This window comes from Schistocerca gregaria, chromosome 5 (assembly GCF_023897955.1).
Source record: "Schistocerca gregaria isolate iqSchGreg1 chromosome 5, iqSchGreg1.2, whole genome shotgun sequence".
Classification (NCBI taxonomy): Eukaryota; Metazoa; Arthropoda; class Insecta; order Orthoptera; family Acrididae; genus Schistocerca; species Schistocerca gregaria.
In genome coordinates this window covers 664,416,290-664,432,733 of record NC_064924.1, presented here as the reverse complement: position 1 = coordinate 664,432,733, position 16,444 = coordinate 664,416,290, and the positions used below count along the sequence as shown (strand labels likewise).

The window sequence follows — 16,444 nt, the reverse complement described above, 5'->3', positions numbered from 1 at the left end:
TTTTGCGTGTATTTTGACATAGTGAAACGTCCCCTAAGAAAAATTTATGAATGACTGTGCTGATAAACCTCTTATGTTATTCGATTTTCAAACAGCTGAGCAGAACTGAACGCACTCAGACATTTCTCTCTTTACCTATTCTGATCAACACTAAACTGACAAACAATATATTTAGCGCAACGCAATCTGAGTTTCAATAATCCCTACAAAAGAATGACCCTGACTAACAATAACCTATAACTTTCACGAATCACTTATCTCACAAAAATTTTCGTTACTCTAACTACTGCAATACAGCGAGCGCCAATACTGCCAGCTAACTAAAAGATTCTAACTACTGAAGGCACTAACTACTGATATGCATAGTCAGCAAATGAAAGATTCCGATAGAGAACAAACAATGTATTCACATTAATAATGTTCACAAGTCATCATATATATATATCAGTTCATGATATCCAGTATTACAAATTTACTCTTTCTGGCGGACACACGTCCAGGTCACCCGCTGTTAATATTCTGCCATACGCGCTGTAAACATCCAACTGCCCAGCACTACAATGGCGAATATTCTAACAATGCCGACCAGCCACAGACTGCACACAGCACAGCCAGTGATTTTTATGCAGAGCACTAGGTAACGTTACCAACATAAAAACCTAAACATCCTACTTATAATAGTAACACTAAATTTAAAAACAGAGATAATGATGGGCAATGGTCCGATCTATTCGCTTATAAACTATAGAAAGTTAAAAAAGTTGCGATGTAGATAGAACAGAGCACAATGTATCAATAAATGATCTCTGTCTCTTACTTAGACTTTGTTTTTTATACGCACTGACCGTCCAAAACGTTCCGACACTATTTTTTTTGTTTTTTTTTCTTTTTTCTCCGAGAGGCGTTAGCGATGTGATTAAGGTGGCAGCTTGAACTAACAACCGTAAACAACGTATGTATGCTCGAACAGTCTGCTGTGAGCAGGTAGCGTTAAGTAGTGGACAAACGGTCGATGTGTGTCAACGTTGTTGCGTCAGAAACCGCAGTGGAGTAACATTCAAGTGTGCAAGACATAAACCCAGAATATTTTCAAGAAGAGAAAAGTGTGTGCAACGTTTGTGCTGCACACCTTGACTCCCGCACAAAAACGACGACACGTGCACGCCTGCGTCGATTTGATTGAGGTGCAGAACCGACACAATTCTTTTCCGAAAAAAAAAGCGTCGTGGGTGACGATACTTGATGTTACCACTGCGAATCTACCATAAGACGACAAAGTGCTGAAATTCACATGAAGAGCCATCGCTTTGACGACATAGCCAAGGTTCAATCCACTGTGATTCGTGAGTTGAACAACTTCCCAAAGAAGGACTTTTTTTTACAACTTCATGTGATTATATAAATGTTCTGTGCGTTGCATTCACCATCTTACGTTACTCTATTTTTAATTAAATCAGCCTCGATACTTTTGGGCCCAACTGGTGTATCTGTGTTCGCAGCTAGGTATCTTGTTAAGGTATTAACGAGGCCCAAAGGAGGTGAAGTGCCAGAGTGCTCAAAAGGGCGGGTGCGTACTCAGGGATAATCCGCTACGGTTCCTCCAACGAGTCATGTGCGGTACTCGTCCCATCCTTGCCCAACTGAAGAAGGAAATGTAGGTTTAACGCCCCGTCGACATCGTGGTCATTAGGGAGGGAGCACGAGCTCGGATTGTGTCAAGGATGGTGAAGGAAATCGGCTGCCCCCTTTCTAAGGACTCACCCCGGCATTTGCCTGGAGCGATTTAGGGAAATCAACGAAAACATAAATATGGATGGCCGGACACCTGTTTGAACCGTCGTCATCCAGAAAGCGAGTCCAGTGTTCTAACCACTGCACCACTTGTAACACCCCACCCGTCGCTTATCTGGTTTTGGTGCGTGTTCACCCCAGGTAATTGACTAACAGATCAACAGAGAGTGCAAAAGTGCCGCAATGTCGGATAAGGCAATGAAAGTAATATGGCCCTGTGACTCCTGATTGAACTGGAGTGGCACTGTTGACATTAATTGATTCAGAATTGATCACTTTTAATTACAAAGGGGTGCACATTGATGTTATATTCAGCTATGGAACACCAGATGCAAATGTTGAATATAAAATTAATTAAGAAAGTGACTTGGGATTTCAACTACTTGATTGAAAACAGATGCAGCCGATTAGCATAAATTTATTTTTACTCCCGACCTTCAATCATCACATTGCATGACTCTCCTAACAGGCAGTGGTAATAAATTGCGTTTACGTGGAGTAAACCAAGATAAATCAAAATTAATTCTTATCGACTGACCCAGGCGTAATGCGAGGTGTGAGAAAAATTCCTCAATACACGGCCCATGAAACCCTCGTGGCAACTTTGCCGACGTGATCCAACAAATTAATCAGTGTCCTAACTCAAGCCGGAGCGGGCGCAATATCACAGAATACAGCGTGGCGGGGCGGCGTCGTTGTGTGGACGTCGGCCGGCCTCGTGGTGCTGCAAGGCTGTGCTCGTCTATTCACTCCTAACTATCTTGCTCAGTACATAGCTGAACGAAAACTTTCTATCTCCAAGCTCAATCGTTCCATTTGCTAAGTCCTAAACTGCAGAGATGCTCACTCTTTCTCAGCAAGCTGAGTAAAGCACACCACGTCCGCACTCTAGGCAAGCTGGGATCGGAAGACCACTACGGAGACGTCTCCCAATCCGCTCTTCTCCTCGCCCCCTCCCCCCTCCCCCCCAGCAAAATCACTTACGCGGTTTGCAGCGCAAGTCGCGTTAATTATGCGTCACTTCCCAGTGCCGACCAATGCCTGCTCTGGGAAGTGAACAAATGCCCACAAAATTTTCCTTCCTCTCAACTTCTTCTATTTAGCTCCCCCCAGGCCACCCATCAAGGTTAGCATCTGCACAAACACCGAGTTTTCCGGAATTCTGACTTCCAGGAGACTACTTCAAATTCCTTGGTCCTACGTTCCCATCGGAGGCCGGCGTATTTCATGCTGTCGCTCTTCACCTGATTTACTTCAGGCTATGCAGACCTTGAATTCAGTGTGAAGTTGCTATAGTCACGAACAAGCATATTTTGGCCTCTGTTGACCGCTCCACCGTAGGTTTGCGCGGCTGTCTCACATGTTTAACTGAAAACGGGACAACGGACATTTATCAACAGGCGTTCAAGTTCTACGTCTGCTTCCCGGTACACCAGCATGGGGTCAACCACCCACTCACTGTCACTCATCTTAAAGCACCTGGAGGCCGCGCCCCGTTACGCTTTCTCGGTGCTTGAGCCGCCCTAAGCTGCCTATTGTCCCTTCCATTCGCCGCTCCCCAGCCGGCCACGGTCAACTCTGAGTACTTCCCTGGGATAAACTAGCCTCCAGTAAATCGATGCGTCTCCACAAAGTTTTCATGTCGTGTGAATTACTTTAAAACCATCACCCAACATTAATTATTCCAATACGTCCATACTATACCCTCTACAAGATGCATTGTGCCTTGTCAGTCATTTTTGTTCAGCCCTACTGTTCGCTCAACGTGATTTAGATGATCTTTAATGACTTCATGTAAGGGGCATAGTTCTTGCCATATTACAATTTTTACGACTGTGCATCAGCCAGATTATGCAAAAACTTTTCAGCACACATGGCACAGCAGTGTGATGTTCCGCCATTGCTTTTTATCCACGCCAGCGGTTTCCTCCAATGCCTTTGAAATAAGTCACCTAACTCCCCCTATCCATCGTCAGTCATGGTAAGTAGCACTTACACATTCCTGTTAGCCCACTCCAGGAATCGAAAACCAATCTGATAATTCGTCAATTCTGAGCCTTTGAAAAAACTTCTTACTTCGTTAGTACATTTAATACTTCATTTGTTGTCATTTCTGAAAAACGTTCATGATATTAGATTCTATTATGTTGACTGAAATATTTGTATCTATGACAAATTAGTTAAAATTTTAATAAAATGTTCTATTTTTTTATGACAAAGAAACTTGTTTTGCACCCACCTGAGAGTCACAGCCACCTTCTCTTCAACTGTCACATGCTTCCTCATGTTGGTGTCCACAAACTGTACCGTAACAGTTCATCGAATAAAGCTAATGACTCACAACAAAAATTGAAAATTTCTCAGGATCTATCAGAATTGTCCCCTGAAAGCAATGAAAGCTTAATCGAAAATTAGTTTTTGGGTGGCACCAATGATTTCTTTTGTTCTATGCCTTTCTTTATAACAACTGCACCAACAGCAGTAACTACTTCTTCTAGACGCAACAACATGCCAACAGGCAGCAGCTCTTTTTATGTACCACGTGACAGCTGCAATCGGCGAGAGCCGAAGACACAGGCTGCAGTGAGCGGGACTTCAGCTTTGTGCTTTGACGTCGACCGTCCATCACATATCCCATAATGTGGTTCCAAATGAGTTCAAGTTCCCGAGGCTGCAAACAACGCATAAATCGAGCGACTGTTGCGAGGAGGTTCAGATTCAGCTTGCTTGCTCTCTGCCAGAGAACTGACGTACGTTTTTATTGTTTCAACAGGTGTGAACCACACGTACGGACCCCTGGACGGGTCGCTGTACGCGACCATCAGCAAGAAGGAGCAGCAGCAACAGCAGCAGCTGCAGCTGCAGCAGCAGCAGCAGCAACAGCAGCTGCAGCAGCTGCACGCGCACCAGACGGGCGCGCCGCCGGCGCACCACCTGCACCAGCACGCCCACGCCCACCCCCACCAGCACCAGGTGGTGCACGCGCTGACGGTCGAGGAGGTGGAGGCGGTGGCCAGCCCGCACACCGTCTCCATGGACTCGGGCATCTCGTCGGCGGGCAACGGGCTGTCCAAGGCGGCGTCGTCGTCGGCGCCCGCCACCGCCACCTCGTCCTGCCCCTCGGCCGAGGAGCAGCACCGCGCCTTGGACGCCCTGCTCACCGACATGCTGCTCACCGTGCAGAGCATACCCGACCTGCCGCCGCCGCCCAGGTAACAGCTGCTGCCGGCCACTGCGTCACAGCTCGGCACCAGCTTTCACTCTTGTCCTGGCGTATCAGCGCACACACGTCGCCGATTTGCAACTTTCTGCTATGAAACTTCCTGGCAGATCGAAACTGTGTGCCCGACCGAGACTCGAACTCGGGGACCTTTGCCTTTCGCGGGCAAGTGCTCTACCAACTGACGCAAACGTCCCGAGTTCGAGTCTCTGCCCGGCACACTGTTTTAATCTGCCAGGAAGTTTCATATCAGCGCACACTCCGATGCAGAGTGAAAATCTCATTCTTGAAACATCCCCCAGGCTGTGGCTAAGCCATGTCTCCGCAATATCCTTCCTTTCAGGAGAGCTTCTGTAAAGTTTGGGAGGTAGGAGACGAGATACTGCCAGAAGTAAATCTGTGAGGACGGGGAGTAAGTTGTGCTTGGGTATCTCATATGGTAGAGCACTTGCCCACGAAAGGCAAAGGTCCTGAGTTCGAGTCTCGGTCGGGCACACATTTATAATGTGCCAGGAAGTTTCATATCAGCGCACACTCCGCTGCAGAGTGAAAATCTCATTCTGGGAACTTTCTGCTACATTAAACCTGTGTGCTGGACCGGGACTCGAACCTGGGATCTTTGACTCTCGTAGGAAAGTGCTCTACCGAATGACCTATCTTCTTTTTAATAACACGTTCTTCTGCCACTCTAGACTTTTCATTGTTCTTCCATATACAAGTTGGTTCCATGATGTTGTTACAAACTTTCAGGGATGATGGAGACGAGTACGTGCATCAATTTGAGGTAATGAACTTTGATCTGAAAACGGATCCAAAAATTATAAGCAAAAATCGTTCTGACCAATGTGACAGTGGAATACATACGAGGGCTGGAACTTTAATAGTGGCTACTATTTATTTACAGCTCGTACAAAATAGATACGTGTTTCATTGTTTTACTGACCTTCAAAGTAGTCACCACCATTCTGTACAACCCGTTGCCAGCGATGTGGAAGTCGTAGCATACTCTTAGTAGTGCCAGTTGTGTTGACAGTTCGAGCGGCACTGTCTATTGCCCGATGAATTTGTAGCAGTTCTGAAACGAATGCCGTGAAGAGTTTCCTTGAGTATACAAAAAAAAATATTCAAATGTGTGTGAAATCTTATGGGACTTAGCTGCTAAGATCATCAGTCTCAAAGGTTACACACTAAAAAAAAAAAGTTCAAATGTGTGTGAAATCTTATGGGACTTAACTGCTGAGGTCAGCAGACCCTAAGGTTACACACTACTTAACCTAAATTATCCGAAGGACAAACACACACACACCCATGCCGGAGGGAGGACTCGAACCTCCACCGGGACCAGCCGCACTGTCCATGACTGCAGCGCCTCAGACCGCTCGGCTAATCCCGCGCGGCTCAGTTTAGAAACCGAGTTGGACTCGCGAGGGCGTAAGTCAGGGGATTGCAGTAGGTGGTATAGCATTTAGCAGCCCCATCAGTCAAACAAATCAGTAACAGCCTGCCGCGGTGGTCTAGCGGTTCTAGGCGCTCAGTCTGGAACCGCGCGACCGCTACGGTTGCAGGTTCGAATCCTGCCTCGGGCATGGATGTGTGTGATGTCCTTAGGTTAGTTAGGTTTAAGTAGTTCTAAGTTCTAGGGGACTGATGACCACCGATGTTAAGTCCCATAGTGCTCAGAGTTATTTGAACCATTTTGAACAGCCTGCACTGTACGTGCTTCAGCATTGTCCTGCAAAATTTTGGTTAGATCCTGCAGAAAGTGTCATCACTTCTGTCTTTAAGCTGGTCGTAAGTTGTGTTCCAAAAGTGAACAGCATGCTGGTGACTACTTTGACTGTCAGTATAACTTTGAAACACGAATTTATTTTGTACGAGCTGTAAATAAATGGTTCCCATTATTAAAGTTCGAACCCGCGTATAACAACACTGTTGTTGTTGCTAAGAATGTAGGATAGGCAACTTGCAGACGTGGTAGCATTGACCAAAACAACAAAAAACTGTCTAGTAAACTTGTGCTCTAAACTCGACACCCTTAAGAGCCAAATGTAGTTGTTCATTTTTGCTACTGTGGAACACATCTCTCTTACTGAACAAGTACTCATTGCTCATAAGGTATGCATTTGATAGCCCATGTTTACTAGACAGTTCTCTGTTTTTTTTTTTTTTTGTCTGTATTACCTCCTGTCCACATTACCCCCTCCCCCCCCCCCCCACCCGAATGTGTGGAAGGCAATGAGTTTTCAGTAGAAGACGTCCATTACGTGGGGTATCAAAACGATTTTCGCTTATAACTTTCGATTCGGTCGTTTCCCGACCAGGGACCCTTACCTCAGTCTTATACATTTAACCTTCTTCGTCATTCCTGAAAGTTGATAAGATCATCACAGAATTATGATGTTTTATTTGTTTGTTTATTTTTCTCAGTCGACAGTCTTCTGGCTCGTTTGATGCGGCCGCCACGAATTCCTCTTCACCTCAGAGTAGCCCTTGCAACATGCGTCCTCAGTTATTTGCTGTATGTATGCCAGTCTCCGTGTTCCTCTACAGTTTTTCCCTCTAGTACAAAGGAAGTTCTTCCCTGATTTCTTAACAGACACCCATCCTATCATCCTATCCCTTCTCCTTGTCAGTGTTTTCCACACATTCCTTTCCTCGCCTATTCTACAGAGAACCTTCTCTTTCGTGACTTTAACATTCTACGTAATTTTCAGTATTCTTCTGCAGCATCGCCTCTCAAATGCTTCGCTTCTCTTTTTTTCAGTTTACCTACAGTCTGTGTCTCGCCGCCATACAGTGCTGTGGTCCAAACGCACATTCCCAGAAATTTCTTGCTCAAGTTAAGGCCTATGTTTGATACTAGAAGGATTCTAATGGAGAGGAATGCCCTTTTTGCCAGCGCTAGTCTGCTTTTTTATGTCCCCATTGTTCTATCCATCATAAGTTATTTTGTTCCATGGGCAGCAGAATTCCGTCATTACATCTACGTCGTTATCGTCAATTATGATGTAAAGTTTCTCGCTGTTCTTATTTCTGCAATTGCTCATTACTTTCGTCTTTCTTCGATTTACTGTCAGTTAACTTTCTCTACTCATTAGACTGTTCATTTCATTCAACAAGTCCCTTAATTCTTCTTCAATTTAACTAAAGATATCAATCTCATCAGCGAATCTTATCGTTAATACCCTTTCACTTTAAGTTTTAATCCTACTCTCGAAACTTTCTTGCTTCTTTAGTGTACTGACAGAACAGTTGGGGCGAAAGACTACATCCCTCCCTGTCTTACACCCTTTTTAATCCGAGCACTTCGTTCTTAGTCTTACAGTCTTACTGTTTCCTTTTGGTTCTTGTACATGTGATGTATCACTCGTCCTTCTCCGTAACTTACCGCTATTTTTCTAAGTCTGTACGTTGCTGGAAAGTACGTCCATCATCGGCACGTATAACTTTGCACCAGTGTTGACAGCTGTCCTTGACGTGATTTAAGCTTATTGAAATTAGAGGAATCTTCTCTCAAAACTAAACAAAATAACACTTACATTCGTTAATAAGTTGAGTTCTTGAATACGCGTAGCACTCTTGTTGCTGACTGATTCATTGGTCGCTCTCACAGACCAAATGCATATTGTAAGGAACAAATTGTAATACAGATCGTTAAAGTGGCTAATGCGCTTCTGTAGTTTGTAGAAAGAGAAGTGAGGGAGATGAGAAGGAGGGGTTGGGGGGGGGGGGGGGAATGAGCGTGGCGAAGGGGGCGGAGACGGGAGAGGTTTGGTTGTGGGTTAAGGCGTGTACATTATAGTGCAGACGAAACTGTGAAAAATAGGTTTGTATCTCATTTGCAAGCGCTTCGTTGGATACCAGTGATTATTTCGAAGGTGGATAGTGACGTCTAAAAGATCAGGATGTGCAGTCAGCGGGGCATGGGCACACAAAGTGCCAACCAGCCAAAATAGCTGTGATATTTGGCAGCGGCAAATTCCCAGTCCAAGTGTAACAAAAAAATGATGTTCCAAATGAAGTTTGCTTTCACAGCACGACTTACAACTCTCCCTCTCAGCTTTGCTTCCACCAGTAACTTATCTCCTACCTTCCAAACTTCACAGAATTTCTCCTGCATCTACTGCGGGGCTAGCACTCCTGGAAGAAAGTATGGAATGCAGGAGAAGTTATGTGCTGTTTGGAAGGTTGAAAACGACGTACTGGCATAAGTAAAGCTGTGAGGTGGGAGTTAGTGAGTCGCGATTGGACAGCTCAGTCGGTAAAGCACTTGCCCGTCAACGGTAAAGATCCATTGTTCGGCTCCCGGTCCAGTACAAAGTTTTAATCTGTCACTAAGTTTCAGATCAGCGCACACTCCGATGCGGAATGAAAATTCGTCCTGGAAACAATCTCTCAGACTTTGGCTATGCCATACACCCACAACATGTTTACCTACAGGAGTGATTGTGCCGCAGTTTATGCAAAATTTCTGTGAAGTTTTGAAGGTAGAAGATGAGGTACTGGCGGAAGGAAAGCTGTGAGTTAGAGGGATGAGTCGTGCTTTTTAGCTCAGTGAGTAAAGCACTCGCCTGTCGAAGGCAAATTCCCCGAGTTGGAGTATCCGTTCGGCACGCCATAGTACTCACACGTTTGTTAAAGCTGGCAACAGCGCTAGCGCCAAAGCTCCGGGGAAGCGTCGGTTGTGTTTAGACGTGCCACAAAGAGGACGTCGGTACTGCATGCCCAGGGAGCAGTCTGTGATGGTGTGGAGAGTTAAAAGGAAATAAGCGACGCTTACTTTCTCTGCGGCTGCTGCATTCTGTGCATGGCATTGAACAGCACGAAAATAAGAAAACAATCATCATCGGTGGCAAAACTAGATGAGCAGCATATTTCTTCGAAAATAACTTGAGAATGAGCGAGTATAGTTGTCGGTTGGTACTATACCTGGTGCAACAGTGATTGACAAACCAGGAAACTGTGATGAGAGAACAAATTACTTTCTCCGAGGAATTATCGGCTGCTAGAAGGTTCCATGTCACCGGTGAATCGAAGTCTCTCGGAAGACTGTACTTTTGGTGTGTACACTTCCTCATCGCCAGCGCCACGTCTCTCAGATATTGAAATTCAACGCATTTCTCAGTATTACTGTGAATGTACTGTACTATTTTCCAACGAATTTCATCCACAGTTGTTTGCCGCCTAAACTCGTTTAATGCTGTATCGCGTTTGTTCCCGCTGTGACAGTCCTTACGTCTGATGTCGAATAAACAATACTTCAGTTTATATTGTCAATTAAAACACTCAGGTGCGCTTTGCACCACGCTGGCATATTCTGACTTTGGGATTGGTGGTCCAATGGTAAAGTACGAGCCTGGAAACCGTAAGGCCACGGGATCGAATCCCAGTGAGACCCCGGATTTTTTCAGCCTACTTTTCCTCAGGCCTTCACCTTTCTATGGCGTTAAGATGCACCGGGAACAACACGCAGTTCTGATTCCACGTTAAACTGTAGGTTGCCTTCCCCTGTTAGAATTACTGGGGTAGTTTAAGCAGGCGAAGTTGCGTCCAGCTGAAAGAACTTGCATAAGGGCAGCTGAAAATCGCTCTTGAGGGACTCGCAGCGACGCACGACATACGAATTTACTTTCTTTCTTTAAATCACTTTGTCAGCAAGTCGCGGCAGCTATGAAATCCACATCTGCGAACGTCCTTACCGCTTGAAGGCACACGTGTGAGGAAACGCTTTGTCTTCTCTCGGTAACAACGCCGTCTGACCGTCCACGCACAGATTTGGACTTGCCTAAGGGTCACGTGCACCGTGTAATAGCAGGATGAGAGTAGCAGGTTTAGGCAGTCTGTGCAACTTCGCGGTTTCTTGCTGTGTGCTAAAAGGAAACTGGACACGGAGACTTAGTTGCTAATCAAGGTCGTACCAAGCAAGAGGCAAGGAAGGACAACGCAACGAACCTCCCCCACTCCCCATAGAAAATAAAAATATGAGCTTTGAAAATTGGCCTCGTCTCCTGCTCCTGTACAAGACAGACATATCAATCCAACATCAGTCTGAAGTAAGGCGGAACACGTGATGGACATCAGAACATATTAAACAATTAATAAACTGAAACATCTTGGCAGACGAAAATTGTGTACCAAACCGGGACTCGAACCCAGAAGCTTTTCCTTTCGCGGGTAAATGCTCTACCGACAGAGCTATGAAGGCATAACCCGCAATTCGCCCTCAGAGCTCTGCTTTCGTCACTACCTCTACTCGTCTTTCAAAACTTCATTGAAGTTCTCTTGCGTTCCTTGGATACTTGAATTAGCCGCAGCATATAGGATTGTTTAGAGGAGAATTTTCATCCAGCAGCGCAGCCTGCGCTGATTTGAAACTTCCTGGCTGATTAAACGTGGCCGGCCGTTGTGGCCCAGCGGTTCTAGGCGCTTCAGTCCGGAACCGCGCTGCTGCTACGGTTGCAGGTTCGAATCCTGCCTCGGGCATGGCTGTGTGTGATGTCCTTGGGTTAGTTAGGTTTAAGTAGTTCTATGTCTAGGGGACTGATGACCTCAGATGTTAAGTCGCATAGTGCTTAGAGCCTTTTGGACCATTTTTGATTAACATGTGCGCCTAATCCTAATAATATAAAGATATCGGGTTTCCAACTGAATTAGTTCGTACGTAGAAACGGCGCGTTTACTACAGAAAAGAATAGACCTTCTATATTTCACTGCTTTAAAAAATAGGAAGTATAACCTTCGATCAGCTTTAAACACATTGGCCTCGTATTCTGGAAGAGTTGTTTTGTATTTCCGTCCGGTCATCTAGATTTAGCTATCCAGAATGAAACTTTCTCTCTGTGGCTCTGTGCGCGCTGTTTTGAAATTTCCTGGCGGAATAAAACTGCATACCTTAGTAGGACTTGAACGCGAGACCTCGGCTTCCGCTCTTGTAAGAATATTCGTTGCGAAAGGTAAAGTTACGGTTCGCAGCCTCGTAAATAAATTTATATTATCCATGGCATCTGCACCCGCCCTCATTTCAGGCGAATGCAAAAACGGTTTGTTTAATATGTTGACATTCGATTTCCTGCTCTAATGAATCCTTCGTGAACGGTGTCCGTGCCTAGCCACTAACTATCTCAAAGACGACGGGGCGTTAATCCCTAGCCCCTCGTTGCTCTTTGTTTCTCGTTATTTATCACAATACTAATATAAAATGTTGTAGTAATTTTTATTTCTGAGTTAAACGTTGTTTGTTGTCGTGGTCTTCAGTCCTGAGACTGGTTTGATGCAGCTCTTCATGCTATCCTATCCTGTGCAAGTTTCTTCATCTCCCAGTACCTACTGCTACCTACATCCTTCTGAATCTGCTTAGTGTGTTCATCTCTTGGTCTCCCTCTATGATTTTTACCCTCCACGCTGCCCTCCAATACTAAATTTGTGATCCCTTGATGCCTCAGAACATGTCCTACCAACCGGTCCCTTCTTCTCGTCAAGTTGTGCCACTAACTCCTCTTCTCCCCAATTCTATTCAATACCTCCTCATTAGTTATGTGATCTACCCATCTAATCTTCAGCATTCTTCTGTAGCACCACATTTCGAAAGCTACTGTTCTCTTCCTGTCCAAACTATATATCGTCCATATTTCACTTCCATACATGGCTACACTCCATACGAATACTTTCAGAAACGACTTCCTGACACCGAAATTAACTTTTACAGATCTCATTTTCAATAGTGGATAAAGCGTTCAGAAAATGGGAAATCACGCATCCTTTTACAAACATAGCTGTATAGTTCATGTAAACCTACCTGGCAAAGCATTTATCTACGCCTAACTGGAAGCACATCTCCGTATCCTTCTGGACCCCCTGTTACCAAGTTTCGATATCTTATTATGACTTTCGCCGTCTGCGCTGCCAGTGCGTTTCTTCAGTGAGCACGTTACCAGCGCAATCTCGACTCGAAACGACAAAATTGCCAGAGGTACTGCAGAGATTGCAATCTGCTGTGAAAGTCCCCTGTAACGACCCCCTCAAAGCCCTGCCGTTATTCGAATCGCAGTTTAATTAACACAGCGCTCTCCTAACGATTGGTTTTCTTTCCCTCTTTGTTTTCGGTCGCCCGTGAAATTAGCCGAGACGACGGACATCTTCCCGTTCCCGTTTCTGTGGAAGTCTAGGACAACAGGCGAAGGACGAATACTTGTACGAAAATTTAACCTAACCAGAGACATGCTGTTCCCTGCGGCGATGTTTCGTTGCTTATCTTCCGCTTTCTGTGAACTTACATTACCTCTTCAAATTAGGAAAAGATACGCTAGCAGTAAACCATTATACCACATCCTGTGCTTGAGTGAAGATGTTAGATGTTCGAAACGAGCCAAATAACAAATTCCTATGTACGAGGGCTATTCGGAAGGTAAGGAATGATCGGTCCTGAAATGGAAAACATGGTGAAAATTCGATGAAGCTTTGCAAGGTGTGTTGGGCAGTATCTCTAGCACGCCAGTAGATAAAGTCACTTTGCTCTTCTCGCATCTGAGCGCACAGTGAGCGCGTAAAGATACCTAGAACAATAGCGTCTCCTGCCATGTATGGGTACCTGGTGAGAGATCTCTTCTGATTTCATGCAACCCCACATATCGTAAATGTCATGCAGTTCTTGGCCGCACACTACAGGACCAATAACGACGCTCCTGTAGCGTTTTCAGTGGGAAGCGCTTGATCACCCACCACATAGCCCGGACTTGGCCCCCTCTGATGTTCATCTCTGATCAGATGGGCCGATGCCTGTGAACACAACATCCTGACACAGACCACGAGCTGCAGTCTAGCGTAGAAAACTGTCTGGAAGCGTAGGAGGCTGCCTGTTATGTCGAGGGTATTGGAAAGTTAGCACAACGCTTTGATTGATGTCTACGTCTGAGCGGCGACTACTTAGCATATTACAATACTGGCCATTAAAATTGCTAACCACGAAGATGACGTGCTACAGACACGAAATTTAACCGACAGGAAAAAGATGCTGTGATATGCAAATGATAAGCTTTTTAGAGCATTCACACAAGATTGGCGCCGGTGGCGACACCTACAACGTGCTAACGTGAGGAAAGTTTCCAACCGATTTCTCATACACAAACAGCAGTTGACCGGCGTTGCCTGGTGAAACGTTGTTGTCATGCCTCGTGTAAGGAGGAGAAATGCGTACCATCACGTTTCCGACTTTGATAAAGGTCGGATTGTAGCCTATCGCGATTGCGGTCTATTGTATTGCGACATTGCTGCTCGCACTGGTCGAGATCCAATGACTGTTAGCACAATATGAAATCGGTGGGTTCAGGAGGGTAATACGGAACGCCGTGCTGGATCCCAACGGCCTCGTATCACTAGGAGTCGAGATGACAGGCATCTTATCCGCATGGCTGTAGCGGATCGTACAGCCACGTCTCGATCCCTGAGTCAACAGATGGGGACGTTTGCAAGACAAGAACCATCTGCACGAACAGTTCGACGACGTTTGCAGCAGCATGGACTATCAGCTCTGAGACCATGGCTGCGGTTACCCTTGACGCTGCATCACAGACAGGAGCGCCTGCGATGGTGTACTCGACGACGAACCTGGCTGCACGAATGGCAAAACGTCATTTTTTCGGATGAATCCAGGTTCTGTTTACAGCATCATGATGGTCGCATCCGTGTTTGGCGACATCGCAGTGATCGCACTTTGGAAGCTTGTACTCGTCATCCCCATATTGGCGTATCACCCGACGTGATTGTATGGGGTGCCATTAGTTACACGTCTCTGTCACCTCTTGTTCGCATTGACGGCACGATGCACAGTGGACTTTACATTTCAGATGTGTTACGACCCGTGGCTCTATCCTTCATTGAATCCCTGCGAAACCCTACATTTCAGCAGGATAACGCACGCCCGCATGTTGCAGGTCCTGTACGGGCCTTTCTGGATACAGAAAATGTTCGATTGCTGCCCTGACCAGCACATTCTCCAGATTTCTCACCAATTGTAAACGTGGCCGAGCAACTGTCTCCTCATAATACGCCAGTCACTACTCTTTATGAACCGTGGTATCGTGTTGAAGCTACACGAGCAGCTGTACCTGTCATCCAAGCTCTGTTTGACTCAATGCCCAGGCGTATCAAGGCTGTTATTAGGTCCAGATGTGGTTGTTCTGGGTTCTGATTTCTCGGGATCTATGCACCCAAACTGCGTGAAAATGTAATCACATGTCATTTCTAGTATAATATATTTGTCTAATGAATACCCGTTTATCATCTGCATTTCTTCTTGGTGTAGAATCTGAGGCATCAAGGGATCACCAATTTAGTATTGGAGGGTAGCGTGGAGGGTAAAAATCGTAGAGGGAGACCAAGAGATGAATACACTAAGCAGATTCAGAAGGATGTAGGTTGCAGTAGGTACTGGGAGATGATGAAGCTCGCACAGGATAGAGTAGCATGGAGAGCTGCATCAAACCAGTCTCAGGACTGAAGACTACAAGAACAACAACAATATATTTAGTTATTGTCGTCGTGAACAGACTGCCCTCTTCTATCCCTATAGCTCTCAGGCTAATTTTCCATTGATTGAAGAAGTGCTGGAAGTCTTCCTCCGTGAGGTCCATGACTCGCGTGCCTCTTTTTCTTTCACTGCTTCAACGGACCAAAATATAGTTCCTTTTAATGTAGATTCGACCTTCGGGAATAGATTAAAGCCAAATGGTGCTAGATCAGGCAAACAATATGAGTGATCTAAAACCTGGACGCTGTATTTCGCTAGAAACCTCTTAGCCGACAATGTAGTATGAGCCGGTTGTCCGTTGTCTCGATGCAGAACCCACGACTTGTGCTTCCACCATTCGGCTTTACTTAATTTCTCACGGCGTTGAGCAAGAACCTCAAGGTAGTAATGTTGATTAATATTTTGACCTTCAGAAACCCAGTGAAGATGCACATCTCCATGAATATCGAAAAAAAAAGAATAATCATCGCTTTGAATCTTCATTTGATCATTCGAACTTTTTTTCTCTGTCGGTGAATTTGGACCCTTCCAGCGCGTGCACTGGCGCTTAGTTTCTGGATCATAAGTGAAAATCTAACATTCGTCATATGTCATCACTCTTTCCAAGAAATTGAGATCATTTGTAGTGGTATTCAAATTCTGAGCTCCTTTTTCTTCGACCGTGAGTATTTTCGGCCCAAATTTCGCACACACTTTTCTTCTATTAAATTGATTACGTAAAGTCTGTTTTCCGCGTTCTTTGCACTTCCTACAGCTTCAGCAATCGATCGAAAGCTCAACCGACCATCAGATCGAATCAAGTCACCTATTTTTTCGATATTTTCATCCGTTTTTGATGTTGAAGGTCAGGAATCGTTTTCAACATCTTCTCTGCCATCTGCGAAACGCTTTAACCACTCAAAAACTCG

At 45.3% G+C, this 16,444-nt stretch overlaps 1 protein-coding gene across 3 annotated transcripts in view; it reads left to right on the top strand.

Moving 5' to 3' along the window:
• Window positions 1-16,444, top strand: part of LOC126272437 (tensin) — a 2,382,193-nt gene that overhangs the window by 2,226,143 nt on the left and 139,606 nt on the right. For all 3 annotated transcript variants that reach the window (XM_049975310.1, XM_049975309.1, XM_049975311.1), the window contains one exon: window positions 4,565-5,003. In XM_049975310.1, the coding sequence (XP_049831267.1) occupies window positions 4,565-5,003 (439 nt within the window). The remainder of the gene's footprint in view (window positions 1-4,564; window positions 5,004-16,444) is intronic.